The sequence below is a fragment of the Cervus elaphus genome, chromosome 2 (genome assembly GCF_910594005.1).
Source record: "Cervus elaphus chromosome 2, mCerEla1.1, whole genome shotgun sequence".
Lineage (NCBI taxonomy): Eukaryota > Metazoa > Chordata > Mammalia > Artiodactyla > Cervidae > Cervus > Cervus elaphus.
In genome coordinates this window covers 20,528,344-20,548,366 of record NC_057816.1, presented here as the reverse complement: position 1 = coordinate 20,548,366, position 20,023 = coordinate 20,528,344, and the positions used below count along the sequence as shown (strand labels likewise).

The window sequence follows — 20,023 nt, the reverse complement described above, 5'->3', positions numbered from 1 at the left end:
ATCGGTGTAGAATGAAGGGTCTTGGCTTCATACAACCCTGGACTCTGCCATCAACTAGCTGTATCGCTTTGGGCAAGTTATTTATCTTTCCCGAGTTTTATTTTCTCCTGTGGAAGATGGGAGTAATAACAGACACCTCTCAGGATTGCGGTGATGATTATACGAGGTGATGTGTATAAAGCGATGGACGCAGCATTTGGCACTCTGTGGCCGTGGCAGTGATTGGCACGTGCTAGGTGTTCCATGGCGGTCTGCTGAGTGAAAACACGAATATGACACTTCCCACCTGTGTGCATTGCAAAGCCGTCTTCCAAACAACAGGGCTTGGACTGGAACCTTGCAGCCATGCAAGGCTGGTCTTATCATGCCTTTTTACAGTGTGGAAGCAGAGGCCCAGGGTGGTGACAGTCACTTGCTCAAGGCTACCCAGCTGGTATATGGAGTGGGCGCTGGCTCTCCTGCCTCCCAGGACAGGGGTCCCTGGGCCAGTATGTGCTGGACAGCTCCCCATCTGGGTGGAGGCCTGAGCTCTTCTTTCCAACTGGCTGCCCTGCTCCTCTGAGTCAGTCATGGGCCTGGAGCTGTGCTGACATCCCAACTGAACGTGGAGGCAGAGGCAGGCGGGGGTGTCTCTGTCCATTTCTTCTTAATACTACCTTTGGTGTTCACTCATGAAATATTCATTCTGTCCCCTCAGTGACACGCTCATACAAGGCTCCCAACGTCATAAATATGGATGAAAATGATTAGTCATTGTTATTTCTCCCACTAGCCAGTCCCCTCCCGCAGTATGTCTCCTGTTTTGGTCTGAGCACAAGTGGGGCTGAATTGAGGGTGTTAACCTAGAACACTAATAATAGTGCCTTGCGTTTTATGGTTTGTCATGCAAAGCATCAGTACAACCATTGTGCGTGTTTTATCATGGCAACAAATTCACGGAGGAAAGAGGGTGAGTTTACCCATTTTACAGATGAGAAATCATAGGTCAAGAGACATCAAGGTCAAAATAAAGGTCACATGACTAATCAGGAGCCAAACTTATTACTGAAGAAAACATTAATAATAATAACTATTATTTTTGGACTCCTAATGAAATATTCTCTGGGAAGCTGAGTGTGTTTGCTTTATGTAAATAAACCATATTTCATGTAAATAAATAATAGCATCATTTACTTTATGGTTTGTAAAGAGTTTTCATTCCTGTTGTTTTACTGGTCCTCATGAAGTAAAAGTGAAAGTTAGTCACACAGTTGTGTCCGATTCTTTGAGATCCCATGGATTGCAGCCCACCAGGCTCCTCTGTCCATGGAATGTTTCAGGCTAGAATACTGGAGTGGGTTGCCGTTTCATTCTCCAGGGGATATTCCCAACCCAGGGATCAAACCCAGGTCTCCTGCATCACAGGCAGGTTCTTTACAAACTGAGCCACTAGGGAAGCCCTGTGGTCCTCATGAGGCAGGCTTAATTTATTCTCATTTGACAAAGCTCACACAATGAGTCAGTGGCAGAGCTGGCCTTAAACCATCATGTCCCAAAGTGGATTCCAAGGAATCCTAGTCCTAAAACATGCTCTATGGAAAATGTTTTGTGGTCAAGTAAGTTTGGGGAACTCAAATTTGGCCTTGGAGTACAGAATGAAGGAGGGCAAAGGCTAATAGAGTTCTGCCAAGAGAATGCACTGGTCATAGCAAACATCCTCTTCCAACAACACAAGAGAAGACTCTACACATGGACATCACCAGATGGTCAACACTGAAATCAGATTGATTATATTCTTTGCAGCCAAAGATGGAGAAGCTCTATACAGTCAGCAAAAACAAGACCAGGAGCTGACTATGGCTCAGATCATGAACTCCTTATTGACAAATTCAGACTGAAACTGAAGAAAGTGGAGAAAACCACTAGACCATTCAGGTATAACCTAAATCAAATCCTTTATGACTATACAGTGGAAGTGAGAAATAGATTTAAAGAACTAGATCTGATAGACAGAGTGCCTGATGAACTATGGATGGAGGTTCGTGACATTGTACAGGAGACAGGAATCAAGACCATCCCCCAAAAAAAGAAATGCAAAAGAGCAAAATGGCTGTCTGAGGAGGCCTTATAAATAGCTGTGAAAAGAAGAGAAGCAAAAAGCAAAGGAGAAAAGGAAAGATATACCCATTTGAATGCAGAGTTCCAAAGAATAGCTAGGAGAGATAAGAAAGCCTTCCTCAGCGATCCATGCAAAGAAATAGAGGAAAACAACAGAATGGGAAAGACTAGAGATCTCTTCAAAAAAATTAGAGATACCAAGGGAACATTTCATGCAAAGGTGGGCTCAATAAAGGACAGAAATGGTAGGGACCTAACAGAAGCAGAAGATATTAAGAAGAGGTGGCAAGAATACACAGAACTGTACAAAAAAGATCTTCATGACCCAGATAATCATGATAGTGTGATCACTCACCTAGAGCCAGACATCCTGGAATGTGAAGTCAAGTGGGCCTTAGGAAGCATCCCTACAGACAAAGCTAGTGGAGGTGATGGAATTCCAATTGAGCTATTTCAAATCCTGAAAGATGATGCTGTGAAAGTGCTGCACTCAATGTGCCAGCAAATTTGGAAAACTCAGCAGTTGCCACAGGGCTGGAAAAGGTCAGTTTTCATTTCAATCCCAAAGAAAGGTAATGCCAAAGAATGCTCAAACTACTGCACAATTGCACTCATCTCACATGCTAGTAAAGTGATGCTCAAAACTCTCCTAGCCAGGCTTCAACAGTATATGAACTGTGAACTTCCAGATGTTTAAGCTGGTTTTAGAAAAGGCAGAGGAACCAGAGATCAAATTGCCAACATCCTCTGGATCATTGAAAAAGCAAGCAAGTTCCAGAAAAACATCTATTTCTGCTTTATTGACTATGTCAAAGCCTTTGACTATGTGGATCCCAATAAACTGTGGAAAATTCTGAAAGAGATGGGAATACCAGACCACCTGACTTGTCTCTTGAGAAACCTGTATGCAGGTCAGGAAGCAACAGTTAGAACTGGACATGGAACAACAGACTGGTTCCAAATAGGAAAAGGAGTACGTCAAGGCTGTATATTGTCACCCTGCTTATTTAACTTACATGCAGAGTACATCATGAGAAATGCTGGGCTGGAGGAAGCACAAGCTGGAATCAAGATAGCCAGGAGAAATATCAATAACCTCAGATATGCAGATGACACCACCCTTGTGGCAGAAAGTGAAGAAGAACTAAAGATGACAGTGAAAGAGGAGAGTGAAAAAATTGGCTTAAAGCTCAACATTCAGAAAACTAAGATCATGGCATCTGGTCCCATCACTTCATGGCAAATAGATGGGGAAACAGTGGAAACAGTGGCTGACTTTATTTTTCTGGGCTCCATAATCACTGCAGATGGTGATTGCAGCCATGAGATTAAAAGATGCTTACTCTTTGGAAGGAAAGTTATGATCAACCTAGACAGCATATTAAAAAGCAGAGACATTACTTTGCCAACAAAGTTCTGTCTAATCAAGGCTATGGTTTTTCCAGTAGTCATGTATGGATGTGAGAGTTGGACTATAAAGAAAGCTGAGCACCCAAGAATGGATGGTTTTGAACTGTGGTGTTGGAGGAGACTCTTGAGAGTCCCTTGGACTGCAAGGAGATCCAACCAGTCCATCCTAAAGGAAATCAATCCTGAATATTCATTGGAAGGACTGATGTTTAAGCTGAAACTCCAATACTTTGGCCACCTGATGCGAAGAGCTGACTCATTTGAAAAGACCCTGATGCTGGGAAAGATTGAAGGCAGGAGGAGAAAGGGACAACAGAGGATGAGATGGCTGGATGGCATCACCAACTCGATGGGCATGAGTTTGGGTAAACTCCAGGAGTTGGTGATGGACAGGGAGGTCTGATGTGCTGCGGTTCACGGGGTTGCAAAGAGTCAGACACGACTGAGTGACTGAACTGAACTGAATTGAACTCAGAACCATAGCCCTCTTTGGGGGATTCTCCACACCCTTTGGCCACTTACAGGCTCTGGGAGTTTCTGTAGGAGAGACTTGTTTAGTTAGGGTTCACCCGGCTTCTCTCCACTTTATTTGGCCATGCATCCCGTATTTCACAGAACACCTATCAATGTGTGACAGAAATGCTGCTCCAGCGGTGTGTCTGTGTGATCCCTCTTCAGCCATATTTTCCGAGGCAATGAGGTTTGCAGCAGGGTTGGGAGGGCAGCAGGGAGGTGAGAACAGGGCAGAAAGAATGCTTGTAGAGCCCGTTGGAATGGAAGCCGTCCCCCCACCCCTCCGCCTGCCTCTTCTCTTTGCTCTACTCATAGGACTGTGAGTTCCAGATCATTCATTCAGTGTTGGGTGTAGGCAGTCCAGCTTACATCTGGGGTGGGATCAGAGGGGTTTCTTGACTGCCTGAGTGGGGGTCCATGGACAGCGCAATGTGGGGAGATATGAGAGAGGGCAGTCTATGGCCATGCGGAGAAATCCACATAGATATATACAGCAGGCTCTTGGTCATGTCTGCCCTTGAAGGTGATGGAGGAAGTCACTCCCTGCCATCTCTCAAATACACAGAGCTCCCCGAGGCAGAGTGGGAGTAAGAAGTCCAGGGTTTGGAACTTATGGCTGCTGGGGGGAAGGATGGGGGTAAGGGATGGTTAGGGATTTGGGGATGGACATGTACACTCTGCTGTATTTAAATTGGATAACCAAGGTCCTATTGCAAAGCACAGGGAACTCTGCTCAAAGTTTTGTGGCAGCCTGGCCGGGACGGGAGTTTGGGGGAGAATGGATTCATGTAGATGTATGGCTGAGTCCCTCTGCTGTCCACCTGGAACTATCACAACATTGTTTGCTAACTGGCTATGCCTGCTAATTCACCATAGTCGTGTCCAACTCTTTGCGACCCTATGGACTGTAGCCTGCCAGGCTCCTCTGTCCATGGGATTCTCCAGGCAAGAATACCGGAGTGGGTTGCCATGCCCTCCTCCAGAGGATCTTCCTGACCCAGGATCAAATCCGTGTCTCTTATGTCTTCTGCATAAGAACCTTTGGCAGGCAGGTTCTTTACTCCAATAGAAAATAAAAAGTTAAAAAAACCCCACAAAAGTAGAAAAACCAGGGTTTGAACCTTAGCTGTGTGCTTTTGGTAGACGATTTAATCTCTCTGAGCCACACTCACTTCATCTTCAAAACGGAGGTCACATCACCTACCCTGTGATGGCATGAGAACGAAGTGATGTGTGTCCTATTTGCCCCCCTAGCACCAGAACTGGCAGGCTAGCTCCCTCTCACCTCTCCCACTCTCCCCAAGTTCCCCCAGTATTCAGGACAAACGGCTTCTCCCACGTCTAAGCAGCAGGAGCATCTCCCCTGCCCCCTCCAGCTCTCCCATCACCCTGCCTTCTGCTAGTTCACTAAAAGCCTGTCTCCCCACTGGACTCAAAACTCCCTGGGGGCTGCAGTCATCTCTGCCAATGCCCCGCCTGTCTCCCTCAGGCCAACTCCCAACCGCCAGCATCTACCACCCTTCTTCTGAGGTCTTTCTCTTCATCTGCAAAGGCCACTCGACAGGAGTGCGGGGGAGCGAACACCCCGACCTGAGCAGCCCTCAACCAGTTACTGACAAGAGTGCTGTATAGACACCCTGATCTTTGGGTGACCTGACCGTGAGGCGTGGCTTCTGCATCACTTCCCAGAGCCTCCCACTGGGATGAGGCTTCTGCTGCCCCCCTATTTAGGGCCCGATAGTACTCCCAGTGGGGGACACCTTCTCTTTCTCATGCCAATGCCCTACCATCTTTTTGGCGCTTCCTGCACCTCTTGGACGAGTCCGTGCTTAGCATCTGCTTCTGGGGGAACCCGAGCTAAGACAAGGGCATCCTCCATGGGTTCTGCATCACCACGTCCTCCCCACCCCACCCCACCCCAGCACCAGGCACATGGTGGGTGCCTGAAAGAGAAATTTCTGACTCAGACACACAGGAGCCGGGAGCGCCAGCACTTGGAGTGCATGTTGTACCTCGGGCTGGCTGAGTGGGGCGCCCGAGGACCCCAGGGCAGGAGGGCTGCTCTTTCCATAGTTCTGGAAGGTCCCATCCTCTCTGCAGCTGCCCTACCTGACTCCCTGGTCAAACCTTGGTGGGCGCAGAGGACCCGTGGTCCAGCCAGCATCCTTCCTCGACGAGAGCACGGCTTGGTGTTGCGTTTTGAGACCCTTTCCCGAGTAATGGTTGAGAAGTACCTCTCTTGTACTGAGAATAGTGGTTATTCCCGGTGTGTTTGACTCGGAGGTTGGGGGGAGTACCTCTTCACTCTATTTATCCCACAGTCTGTACGCAGTTACTGAAACTGTCACCGTGTCCTATATTCCACAGGCCATTATGTGTATTTCAAACCATTATATAAATGGACTTGATTTGGTACTTCTGAATGTCATTAAACTCCTCCCATACCAGTAACAACACAGTTACCATAGAAACAAATACATTTGAGAAGGGAAGGCATAGGGAAGAAAGCAGATGGATTGGGGGGGGTGGGAAACGCACCCACCGATGACTATTTCCAGAACGCAGGGCCCGGCCGTGTGACACGGCCACTCCGAGGAGATGGGGTGAGCGCCTCCAGGTTTTTATTGACTCTCCTTTGATAAAAGGTCTGGATAATTCATCTCAGCCTGAACCTGCTCATTCCGGTACATAGCTCTAAAACTTTACGGCACCGCAGGCCATTAAGCACTCTCATTTATTCAGACTCTCCCACCCTGGGGAGGGACGTAGAGACGGGGGTGTTGCATTCAGCGATGAAAGCTCTGAGGCTGGCTGAGGCTGGCTGGCTGGGGAAGGGGAGGCGGACAGAGGAAGGGGGAGCTTGCCTGGGCAGAGCTGACATAGGGTGAGACCCCGGGATTTTGGCCAGTGGCTGCTAACTATCACTTGGTCATTGTCCTCAGTGTGGTGAGAATGACAAAACTGTAGACTCTTGGGGCTGAAGGGGTGTTTTCTATTGGAAACTCCATTAGGAGAGCCTAGCTGAGGAGCTACCCCTGGCCTTGGCAGGTAGTGAGTTTCCTGCCTTTGGAGGGATCCAAGTGTAGGTTGCAATGGCCTCTGATAATAAAGTTTGCTCCCAGGGCGCAGCTCAGATACCACTTTCTTCAGGAGGCTGTCGTGGCCCTGCTCACTTGGCCTGCAGTTTGACCGGTTTCCTCTTCTCTGTTCCCAAGGCCCTGCACACAGCTGGTTGCAGCCAGTGAGACACCAGGTTGTGATGGCGGTGCTGTCCTTTGGGACAGGGACGATGTCTTTACGTGCCAGGGGCCAGGCACAGTGCTGGGCACACAGGCTCTCAGCTGGTGAGCGAGTGAGCGCACGGCAGCGCAACATTCACAAGTATTTACATACATTGGTGCTGGCCGGGGCTATTGAGCCATCAGGAGAGAGTGAGGACTAGATAACCTTGGGTCCCTTCTGGCCTCAAGAATCTTTGATGGTATGGCTCTAAACCTGCTCTGATTATGCCTAAATTTCACTGTCTCCCAAGCCACAGTGCTTAACCCTTAAGCCTACTAACCATAAGGCTGAAAAGAAAAAAGCAAAACAAAAACAACCACAAAATCACCTTGACATGAAATATGTCTAAGCTCCCCCAGTGGCGGGCAGAGTTCCTGAGGTCGGAAGCTGTGTCCAGCCCCCGGAGCTCCTGTGCCCAACACAGTACTGGGCTCACCCGGGTGTGTTTCACGTCTGTGTCAAAGAACCTACTTCCTTTCCTTTCCTCCAGAGGTTCTTGCTTCTTGTTTCTTTCAAAACACTGCCCCCAAACCCATTTTCAGCAGACGGACATCCCTGTAGGACCCGCTCAATCGGTCACACCCACACCTCAAGGACTCAGCACAGTGAGATGGGGAAGTGGCTGGACTGAGGCTCAGAAGTCTGGCTTCAATCCTTTGCTGTGTTGCTTGCCAGCTACGCTGCTCCGGGCAAGCCCATCACTTTCCTGGGTCTCAGCTTCCCCTTCTCCAGGTGATCTCTGATGTTTCTTCTAGGAGTCTGTGATTGTCCAGCCGCCTGGTTCCAGCAGCTTGGGAGCCACAGCCCAGGGGCAGAGAAGATCATTGTGCTTGCTCTTCTTTCAATGTCTACTATGTGCAAACACGGTGCCAGGCTCCCGGGAGGTGATGGAAAACTAGCAGAACTTAAAGACTGAGAGCGGAAATAGGTCTGAGCTAAATAACTGCTAAATGAACTTCTGGGTACAGACTTAGCTAAGCCCTTGAAAGGAAAGGAATATAAGAGCATGGAACACAGGAAGTTGGTCTAAACTAGGGAGGGGTGGGTCTGAGGAGGCTTCACTGCAGAAGCAATACTTCAGCTGAGATCTGAAAGACTAGCAGGAGCCGCTATGGGAAGGGTCTGGGGATGGGGTGGTGGCATGTGTGGCCCGTATCCCAAGAGGAGAGACCAGTGTAGGCAAAGGCTCTATGGCAGATGGGAGCATGTTGTGTTGGAGAAGCAGAAAGAAGGCTGATGTGACTGAAGTTTTACAGTGTTACGGGGGCAAGGTGGAGCCAAAAGGGTCAGTAGGAACCAGATCCTGTAGGGTCTTATAAAACATGCCGAGGATTCGGCTATTTTTCCTAATGGTGATAGAAAGCCACTGGAATATTTTCAAGAGCAATGCGCCATTTTCAGATTTGCATTTTGAAATACTGCTCTGGCTGAAGTATGAAAAATGAACTGGGAGGGAAGAGGCTGGGCTTGATGGACCCAGAAGCCAGTTAGGAGAGTGATGATGCAGCCCAGGTTGGGGAGGGTATGATGGGTGAGGGCAGTGGCCGTCAGATGGACAGAGGTGGATGGGTTTGAGAGATATTCAGGAGGCAACATTTCTAGGTCTTGGTGAGAACTGGAGAGAGCAGCGAGGGAAAAGAAGTCTGAGAAGGAGCTCGGCAGGGTCTGTGGTCGAGGTGGCCCCCAGCTTGCTTTAAGCCAAGCAGGTCTCCTGGTAGGAATGGTGGCTGGAGAAACAGGCCTGGGATAAAGCTCCAAAATCCACCGTCCGATCGAGGCAGGAGAACAGAAATGGACAACCCATGTTCCAAGGCGCCGAGCAAATTAAATAACAATCATAAAGCACCCTGGAAATCTGAGTTTCGCCATAAATAATAAACAGGGACGTTATACAAATAATCGGCTTTGCAGCCCAGTAGAAGAAAACACATCAGCAAGAAAAATGAAATAAGAGAAAATGCACCCCCAAAGCCCCAACTAACAAAATGACAGTATTAGCCAGCACCCCGGGGGCTCTGGCAGGCAGTGAAGAGACTGTCTCAGGAAAATGACTGTGGGCCCCGGCGCTAGTAGTAAAGAACCTGCCTGTCAGTGCAGAAGATATGAGACGTGAGATTGATCCCTGGGTTGGGAAGATCCCTTGGAGGAGGGCATGGCAACCCACTCCAGTGTTCTTGCCTAGAGAATCCCCATGGACAGAGGGGCCTGGCGGGCTACAGTCCATGGGGTCACAGGAGTCAGACGCGACTTAGAGATGAAACCACCACCGCAGGGAGGATGAAAGCAGCAGTGCTGGGAGTCATACCTGCTTCCCGTAACTGGGTGAGAAGCAGAGGGTGCCTGTGCTTCTGAAGGTCCCGGACTCTGCCCCCTACCACATGTGCAGCCCAGGTAGATGGGAGCTTCACGGCAGGTCCACCTTGGTCTCAAAGGGGCACCCTGGCAGGGAGGCCAGGGCTGCACTGCCTCCCCTCTCCTCCTTCAAACGTCCTTTTCCTCATTCCCCCACCCTTCCCCCTCATCTCCCACTGCTAGAGTCTATGGCCCGGTAGCCTCTTCTGGTTCTGGAGAAAGACAGGGTCTTCCCTGGCCTGTGTCCCCCTGACTTTCCTGACTTTCTTGCACACCAGGCTGACAGTCTCCTGTGCTCTGCATTATGTTCTCCCGCCCCTTCCACCTTCTCTCTATTTTCAAGCCAAAGCCTTAGGGGCATCCCCTCTGACTGTGGCCTCAGCCCCTTCTTTCTGCCTTCTAAAAGCACTGGACTGGATGTCAGCAGACCTGGGTTGTGGTCCTGCCTCTACCAGGAACTTCCTACTGGCCCTGGGCCTCCCTGGGAGGGTGGGCTGTACTGTAAGTTACTGGGGTGGTTCGAGGTTCTAACACAGAGGAGGACTGGGCTTTCTGAGAGGCAGGCAGAGCCCCTCATCTGACACCACGGGGGAGCTTCCTATTCTGCCCGTGGATAGGATTCACCCTGGGCGAGCAATGTGCATGGAGCTGGAGAGTGGTTCTGGGCTCTCCAGGAGAAGTGGGTCATGGCAGAAGGATGGGAAGAAGAAAGGGAATGGTGTGTGTGTGTGTGTGTGTGTGTGTGAGTGATGTGAGAGCAATTCCCCCTGCAGCTCTGACGGGAAATACCTGCCTAGCGATGCCCTAGATGAGAAGATGGTCCATCAGTAGGAGGGGTGAGGAAGGAGGGCAGGTGGCTGCAGGACAGACACATCCCTGGCCGCCTCACCTCCTAGCCCTCCTCTCCGCTGATGTGTGTGGATCCTGGCCTCCTAAGAGGGACTGTAGTGCTGGCCTCGGAGGAGAGACAGAAAGGTAAGTCATAGGGAATTGCTGGGGACGTGAAGACTGGTGCTCTATGCCAGAGTGTTCTGTCTACTGAGCTCCTTCTCCGGATTCACCTTACACCCGTGGATAGCTTTCTGTATTCCTGCATTGCCACTCATGGCACTAATTGTTTTTGTTGTTTAGTTGCTCAGTCGTGTCTGACTCTTTGCGATCCCATGGACTGTGGCCTGCCAGGCTCCTCTGTCCATGGGATTTCCCAGACAAGGATACTGGAGTGGGTTGCCATTTGCTTCTAAACGGGATCTTCCTGACCCAGGGATCAAACTCATGTCTCCTGCATTGGCAGGCAGATTCTTTACCACTGAGCAACCTGGGAAGCCCACAAACTAATTGCCTAATTTCAAAATGGTTAGTCTCTAATGTGTGAGACACTGGGCTAAAGTCCAGGGACTGGCAAGGAAAGGAGGGAGCAGGATCCTTGCCTTTCTGAAGCTAACTCTTAGGTGGGACAATGTAATAAATGATCATCGATTAGGGTAAGTACGACCAAGTAAATAGGCTGGTTGTCACAATGGAGCACAATGGTGGTGGGGGGAATCTCACTTAGGCAAGGTGGTCCGGCAGGGTCTCTGTGAAGGTGACAGGAACCCTGAGATGCAATTGTGTGTTTTTTATCTGGAGCTCGAGAGGGCAGGGACTATATCTTATTTACTTTTTTTTCCTTGGCCACACTGCCTGGCCTGTGGGATCTTAGTTCTCAGACCAGGGATTGCAGCCATGCCCCCTGCAGTGGAAGCACAGAGTCTTAACCACGGGACAACCAGGGAAATCTTGTCTTCCTTACTTTTGAAGCTCCAGAGCTTAGAACAGTGGCTGGCACTTATTATGAAAAATTGGTATTATTTTTATGGTGCGTATTCACTGACTGTTTGATGAATAAATAAATGATCTCCTTCCAGCAGTTCCTACTTAAAGTACCATGTACTTAATCACATGAAGACAATTATGTCAAACAAACGTGACAGTCTCATGCCTAGTCTGTCTTTATTTGCTCCTTTCTTGTCGGCCTTTCATTGATTTTTGTCCATATTGCCACTCGATGCCTCAGATGTGTTGAGCACAAACAGGAAAGAACACACACACACTCAGACACACACATTTTACCGACCACTTCCATTCTTGCAAATGCTGCAGATTCTACCCGGGAAGCTATTACATGCTCCCAAATAGAGCAAACCTCTCATTAACTATCACATGCCCCCTTAAACGATCTTTGAATAGTGTTTTCTTTTTTATTGCTTTGTGTAGTTTAACGGCACCAATTGTGATTACTCTAGCTTATGATAAACCCCAGATCTATAAAGCTCCTGTTCATTCATTATTTTTCTCTTGCTCCTTCTCAAGCTGTTATTTTTTTTTGGGGGGGATGTAGCAAGGAGGGGAGACTGGAGGGAAAATAAAATAAAAAGATACAAAAATTAACAAGGAAACAAATGAAATAGGGGACCACTTCTTCCTGGGTGACAGACACTCTATTAGATACTGTTAAACAGAACAAATATGCCTCAATGCAGCACAAGTAGGTCTTGCATATTTATTCTAAATGGCAAATATAATGATCACCATCTTATCTTTCATGGAAGAAGCAGCTAATTGTTCCAATATCTCACTAATTTCAACATCTGGGAGAAAAAAATTATAATTTTTTTCAAGCTATTGTACCAAGTGTTCAATTTATAGCAAGGTGTGTAGGGCAGTGTGGACAGAGATGTCTGCTTCTTGATCTATGTCATAGCTACTATTCCAGTTCAATTATTAATATGTGGAAGTTATAATCATTTTGAGTATTGGTACAAGATAATTATAAACCATAAAACAGCTCCCCATGCTTGCTGATGCTTCTTTGTTATGTGCAGACGTGTTGGGGTTTGAGCATGTGAGCTTTCAAAAGAGAAAAAAATGTGTAATATGGCACTTGGGGTAGCTAGACTGGCTGGAGTGGGAGCAGAGAGACATCTGCCTCCTTTCCAGGCCCCTCCCTCTTCCCCTCCTCATGCGTCTCACCCCTCCGGGGCCAAAGCCCACCCACCTCCAGCATCTCCCCTTCGGCCCCACCAACACACCCACCTCCTATCCTGTCTCCTCTTTGTTAGCTGAGATTTGTAACTCCTCATACAGGGTGGTTTAACTTTCTTGCCACCCCCTCATCTCCTTGTTTACATAGAAGCAGCTTCAGCTACTGTGTGTGGGCATGAATGTGCACTGGGGCATTGGGGAGAGGCGAGAACCACAGGCAGTGAGGAAGGCAGAGATGGGGGGCAAGCTGTTCTGTTACTTCCTGGCCATCGCTGATGCCTCTGTTGCCTTCTGCTTGATTCTCAGTTCATCTTTACTAGGGGGAAGGTATAGATTGGGCTAAAGCACCTAGAATCGCTCATTCCCAGCCAAGTGGATTACAATCCGTTGAAAGGAATAACCCATTTTTATGGCTTGTGTGTGTTTGAAAAGGGGTTCAAAGAGAAGGGGCATTGTTTCAGCATCTTGCTTTTTTTAACAAGAAAAAACTATTTAAAATGCCACCTGGAAGATAGTGAAAGACAGAGGAGCCTGGACTGCTGCAGTCCATGGGGTCACACAGAGTCAGACACAACCGAGCAACTGAACAACAAAAAGGATTTCCCTGGTGGCCCAGTGGCTAAGAATCCATCTTCCAATGCAGGGGACATGGATTCCACACCTGTTTGGGGAACTAAGATCCCACATGGACACTAGAGAAGCCCACTGGCCACAACCAGAGATCCCGTCTGTGTCAACAAAGGTCCTGTGTGCTGAAGCCAAGACCTGACCCAGCCAAACTAAAGACATAAAGACCTGTTAAAATGCCATCTTATGACCAGTGCAAGGTCGATGCATGAAGCAAGGCACTCAAAGCCGGTGCTCTGGGACAACCCAGAGGGATGGGGTGGGGAGGGAGGTGGGAGGGGTGCTTAGGATGGGGAGACATAGGTGCACCCGTGGCTGATTCATGTCAATGTATGGCAAAAACTACCACAGTATTGTAAAGTAATTATCTTCCAATTAAAATAAATTAATTTAAAAAATGCTGTTTAGCTTAGTTGTTGCACAAAAGTAAGGCTAAGAAGTAGCTTTACTAAGTAGCTAAGCAGTAGCCATTCTTAGAAGTAATCAGATCCTAGTCTTGCTCCCAAGTCCTCTTCTAGTCCCCCCAACTTTCTTCCTTCTTTCTTTACTTGAACAATGTCTAAGGAGCTATTAAGGATGCACTTGCTTTTCTTACCATTTTCCTAAGCTCTGGTTCAGGGCATTACCACTGTACCTTTCTTTGCAGCAAATGTATTTAAACTTCTTTTTAGGAAGACAGGCTTCCCAGGTGGTGCTAGGGGTAAAGGACCCACCTACCAATGCAGGAGACATAAGACATGTGGGTTTGATCCCTGGGTTGGGAAAATCCCCTGGAGGAGGGCATGGCAACCCACTGCAGTATTCTTGCCTGGAGAATCCCACGGACAGAGGAGCCTGGCAGGCTACAGTCCACGGGGTCCCACAGAGTCAGACACCACTGAAGAGGCTTAGCATGCACGCATGCATGCACATAAGAAGAGACACCAGAGCATTCTCTCTCTCTCTCTACCATGGGATGACTCAGTGAGAAGGTTGCTGTTTGCATACCACAGAGAGAGCTCTCACCAGAACCTGACCATGCTGGCACTTTGATCTTGGATTTCCAGTCTCTAGAACTGCGAGAATATAAATTTCTGTGTTTAAGCCACTCAGTCTGTGGTATTTTGTTATGGCAGCCTGAACCACTTATGAAAAGTGGGAGGAGTCAAATCATGTTCATCATCCTTTGTGATATGATTCTTTACAGGCCTCAAGATCTGGAGTCAGTATCCTTCTACTGGGGTCAGACACTTGGAACTTGAGCTTTCAAATCCATCCCAGCTCCTGACTTTTTTGGTTCCCCCATTCCCTGGGAGCCTTATTTCAGCTTCTCTAATGAGCATTGCCAGCGAGCAAATGTGTCTATTCAGCACCACGGACAGAGCCATGCTGTCAGTTCCCACAAATTAGAAGTTACTGCCTTGCACTCTCAAGAAGGTGGTGGTGGGAAGGGACGGCTGGGCTGAGAGAAGAGTCAGGAAGGAAGACTGCCTGGCAGGATGCAGAAAATGCAGCCTCAATCCTGGCTGTGCTCAGCCATGGGGCTCGTACAAATAAGGAGGAACTTGTTGATGCTGTTGCCTTCTTATAGAGGCAGGCAGTGAAACCGGGGAGGTGATACTCTGTGTTTAATTGCACTGTCCCAACTGTTGTCAAACTGTTACCATGATGGGTCCTGGCAACAAAGCTCTAGCTGGTGAGGCATTAGCTAGAGCACTCTGGGGAGCACGCGGGAGTGTGGGTATCATGGTCTAGAAGCTGGGAAGAGAGCCAGCTGAGGAGCTTAGGAAGAGGGCACTGGAGCTATGCTGCAGTCTAAGTTTGGGGCTAGAGATGGTACAGGTGCGCTGTCTTTTCTATGCCTGGAATGGGAATGAGGCTACAGGGGGCACTGGGCCTTGGGAAGGGAGGGGCCCGGCTCATGGCAATCTGGGCTGGTGAGAAGCCAGGGCTTCATTTGTCTGACTTTAATGAATAAATGGCATCCCCAGCCATTGTTTATCTACTTTTGAATCCTGACAAACAATCTGTGGCATCTGATGGAGAGGGTTATTAGCTGCACGGAGACAGATGGCTGGGGATGAGGGGATTGGCTCTTTATTACAGCGGGCCCAGAAGTGACAGCCCTCCTCTCATGTCCCAGTCTCCACATCAATGCCAAGACCTTCTCCACCCCGCCACCTCCTGCCTTCTGTGGCCCAGTCAAGCATCCGAAGAAAGACCCAGTACTAGAGGAAGACAGAATGGCCTGTGAGTAAGAGGGAGAGGTAGGGCTGAAGGAGTTGGAAAAGAGGGCAGGTTTTTGAGTGGAAGTCCTCTGAGAATAAAGAGCTCTGCCTTATTCTTCTTTAGTATCCTCCCAAGTGCCCTGTGAGGTGCCGTTAATTTCAATTAGCATTCAAGAAATATGAACGTTAAGGAGAAAGGCCGTCAGGTCTGGATTAGAAAAGATAATAGAAGCAGATTTAGTTGAGCCAGGTGGGTAGGTGAGGGACAAAGGAAAGGGGAGAGACAGGAAGAGAAGGAGGGGACCTAAGGGGAGGAAGGAAGAGAGCGTAGGAAAAAAATGCTCATGAACCAGTACACAGTGTTTCTTCCCCATGTTACTATCCAAACGGCTTCATGGAAACCAGCCTCATCGGTCTGCTGTCCTTTCTGAGAAGCCCCAGGGTCTTTCTCCTGCTGCCACAGCTGTAGGCAGAGCTTCCTCCCTCCCCATCACCCTGAGAAGGCAGGCTCCCACTGACCTTCATTCATTCTCCGGAACTTGTCCTTGGCCATGTAGCCCAGCACCAGACAGCATCCTCTTTTCTGGAGGCCCAGCTCTGGAAGGAAAGCAAAAGTGGGTGAGCTTGGAATGGGTCAGGGGTCAGTGAAGGTCCTTTTGCAAGAGATATGAAGCTTGTTGCTCTTATAAAAGGGCTACTTATTCAACAAACATTTAGAAAGCACTTGGTCCAGGCATGATTTTTTTTTCCAAAACTTTCATCAGGTTTATTTCTAGGATTTTCATAATTTTAAGATGTTGCAAATGTGATTTGTATTTATTTATCAGTGTATAGTTACTTTACAAAGTTCTGTTAGTTCTGCTGTGTAGCAAAGTAAATCAGTTATACGTATACATATATCCTCTCTCTCTCTTTTTTTTCTTTTTTTCGGATTTCCTTGCCATTTAGGTCACTACAGAGCATCGAGCAGAATTCTCTGTGGTATAGAGTTGGTTCTCATTAGTTATCTGTTTTATACAGTCCAGGCACAACTTAAGGCCAATAATTTGCTTATTTGATCTTCACAACTCCACTATGATATATTCTATGATATACCACTATTATCCCCATTTTTATATTATATCCGCATTTATGTGCATATCAGGTAGGTGGTCTTAGATGAAAGAGCTGGTAGGGGGCAGAACCAAGAGTTTGAACAGAGGCAGCCTGACGGCAGAGTCCACAGTCATAACCTTTACTCTCTAGGTTAATGAGTCCCCAGGCTTGAAAGGGGTATGCCCAGATTACATCGGGACCGTGGTGAAGCCAGAGGAGAGGCAGAGTCCAGCCAGTGGTGTCCAGGACGGAACAGCACAACCAGACACAGTGGAGGATTTAGGGGGAGACACAGGGGCCAAGGGGCTTCCCAGGTGGCACTCGTGATAAAGAACATTCCTGCCAAAGCAAGAGGCATGAGAGAGGCAGGTTCAATCCCTGGGTCGGGAAGATCCCGTGGAGGAGGGCATGGCAACCCACTCCAGTATTCTTGTCTGGAGAATCCCATGGACAGAGGAGCCTGGCGGGCTACATTCCATGGGGACTGCAAAGAGTCAGACATGACCGAATGACTGAGCGCACACACACACCCATCTGTCCTTTACTCCTGATTTGCCATCAGCACTTGTGGGTTCTGAAACAGGTTTCTCTTTGGATTCCCCACAGCCTCTGCATGAGGGAGGCAGGTCAGTTATTACTGTTCACACTATGCAGATAAGAAAACTGAAGTTAAAAAATGTTAAATGTCTTCCCATGATTCTTGCAGCCTCCCCACCCCCACCTCTTTGCTTTAAGGTCATACAGATGTGGCAGCTGCCATGAACTGGGAAAACGGATAAGGGGTGTGATTTCCAGAGGCAGGGATGGCGCTGCAACTTCTCCCAGGCTCTGTCAGCCTCCCGGATGCCTGGCTGCTCCCTCCATCGGTCTCTTAGAGAAGGAGGGGGCCACGGAGGGATACGTCACAGCATCTTCTTCCCCGACCCTTGGTGATACTCTGAGCCCCGGCTGGTCGGCATCTAGGCTGCCAGAGCGTAGAGAGGCTGGGCTCCTTCTCCTCCAGCCCTCGCCCCACCTCCTGTGGTCCAGGCCCAGCCTCTGGGAGCAGCAGAATGAAAGGGCCGGAGAGACAGAGATAAGTCAAGCTCAGGGGCTCCCGCCCCAGAGGAAAACAAAGCGTGGTATGTGGTGGCAGAATGCCATGGCCCAGGGAGGTCGCGGGCTTTGATCTCTTGATTCTTTAAAGGGGTTTATTGACTATCAGTAAAGAGCAGAGCAGCAGATCTGAGCATGCCTTTTCCAAAGGCACTCACTTCTCTTCCTTTCTCTCCACGCTCGCTCGTCTGAAGGCACAGCCAAAACGCCCTCACTTCAAACAGCCTTACATCTCAGGCGCCCAAATTGACGATGTTAAGTTCCCTCATCCAAGGCCTCGGCCCTTTCTTCAGGGGCTCCTGCTCTGTCGAAAGCCATGCGGATCAAAGCCCCTTTGATGTTTACTTACTATATTTGTGGATCCTTTCTAACAACCACCTTCAAGAGGCAGGAATGCAGCCTTCCAGGAGGAGGGGCTGCGGAAGCTCTAGCTGTGAGGTGGCTCTGAGCCCCAGCAAACAACAGCTTCTAGCCCGGGACCCTATTGAAACCTCAAGATGCTGACGACAGGCAGTTAACCAGCCCGTTATAATTGCATGCGTATTGTTCATCATGAGAATGACACAATTGCTGATGATTCCTATTATATTTTCCACTGACTTCCTATGCTCATCTGAAGCACATAGCAGCAGCTCCTAATGAGAAAGGGAGCTTGGGTTTGGGTGCTTGCACTGAGCCCAGGAACAAACTCTGGCAGAAGAGTGCGGGCAGAAGACTCTGGGTGAATTTCAGCCACTGCTCCTGCAGGGCTTCCTGGGCCATCCCCTCACCTCTCAGGGAAATGGAGGGGCATGGTCCTCCTACAGACGTAGAGACTGTGGATCACCTGCTGACTTTGAGCTGACCGTCTCTGCCACCCCAACCCACCCTGCCCTATGTCTCGTGATGTGCCACCAAGGGTATTGCCCACTGAAAGAGTCTGTGTATACACACGGTTATTACAAGTAAGACTCTCATGGACCATGTTTGATTTTTGCAAATGAGCAGGAAAAGACTTTTTTTTTTATTTATAAAAAAACCTGATTAATAAAAGAAATGGAGGCTGAAGCAATTTCTCAATGTATTTGGCTCATTTAATTTGACACGTGTGGGTTAGTCTTAATTATTTAGGCATCTACATTACAAGGCACTAATAAGCACACTGCAGAAATTTATTAAGTGAGAGAGGGCTCTCTGATTAAGTCTTTACTGAAAAGTGGGGAGAAGCCACTGGGATCTTTGCAAGAACAAGCAGGTTGGGGGATTAACTATGTGAGAATGAGCTGGCTATCCATATATGAAAACAGGATATTCTTGGGAGAGATTTGCAGAGCTAAATTAGAGGTCATTGGTGCTACATGAAGAAGCAGGTCAGGGCCAAGGTGTGATTCCAGGAGAATCTGGAAACACAGGTGTGGTCAAAGTGACCAGAGAGAACCGTGCAGGGAGCAGGAACCAACGGCTTCTGATTGGGAAAATGCCAACAAGCCAGATCAGCCAGGCTACTAGTGGAGAGATGACGGAACGTGATAGGAGAGGCATCGTTCACACTGTGAGCTGGGTCAGCCACCAGACGACCAACTTCTTGGTCAGGTGGTGTGGGACCGATGGTGGAGACAGATCCCAGATGCCCATTTTATTTATTTATTTTTAAGACTTGTTTGTTTTTGATGTGGATCATTTTAAAAGTCTTTGTTGAATTTGTTATGATATTGCTTCTGTTTTATGTTTTGGTTTCTTGGCCTCATCTATATGGGATCTTAGTCCCCCCAACCAGGGATCGAACCCACATTCCCTGCATCAGAAGGTGAAGTCTTAAGCACTGGACCACCAGGGAAGTCCTCCAGATGTATGTTTTAAAACAGCAAGATGTTGGGGTCTTCTCCATGTAGACTTTGGGGCTGCAGCTCTCGGCTACTAATCAGTAGCAGAACCACCAGATGCACTGAAAGAGCCCACGGAAAGAGACTGATGTGAATGGAGCCATCCTGGCTTGAAGGGCAGTTCAGAACAAAGAAGGCCAGGGTCACCTGCCTCTGGAGGTTCGGAGCGTGCTGTCTCAGGAGAACAAACAGTTAGGAGACACTGCTACACAGGGAGGGGCTTCCCTGGTGCCTCAGCAGTAAAGAATCCGCCTGCAATGCAGGAGCCGCAGGAGACACGGGTTCGATCCCTGGGTCAGGAAGAGCACCCCCCGGAGGAGGGCATGGCAATCGGCTCCAGTAGTCTTGCCTGGAGAATCCCATGGACAGAGGAGTCTGGCGGGCTACACTCCAAGGGGTTGCAAAGAGCTGGACACGACTAAAGTGACTTAGACGGATGTTCCCTACACAATGAAGCAC

At 48.6% G+C, this 20,023-nt stretch overlaps 1 protein-coding gene across 3 annotated transcripts in view; it reads right to left on the bottom strand.

Moving 5' to 3' along the window:
- KIRREL3 (kirre like nephrin family adhesion molecule 3) overlaps positions 1-20,023 on the bottom strand; it is a 599,492-nt gene that overhangs the window by 112,583 nt on the left and 466,886 nt on the right. For all 3 annotated transcript variants that reach the window (XM_043873461.1, XM_043873470.1, XM_043873479.1), the window contains one exon: positions 16,032-16,109. In XM_043873461.1, coding sequence (XP_043729396.1) covers positions 16,032-16,109 — 78 coding nt within the window. The remainder of the gene's footprint in view (positions 1-16,031; positions 16,110-20,023) is intronic.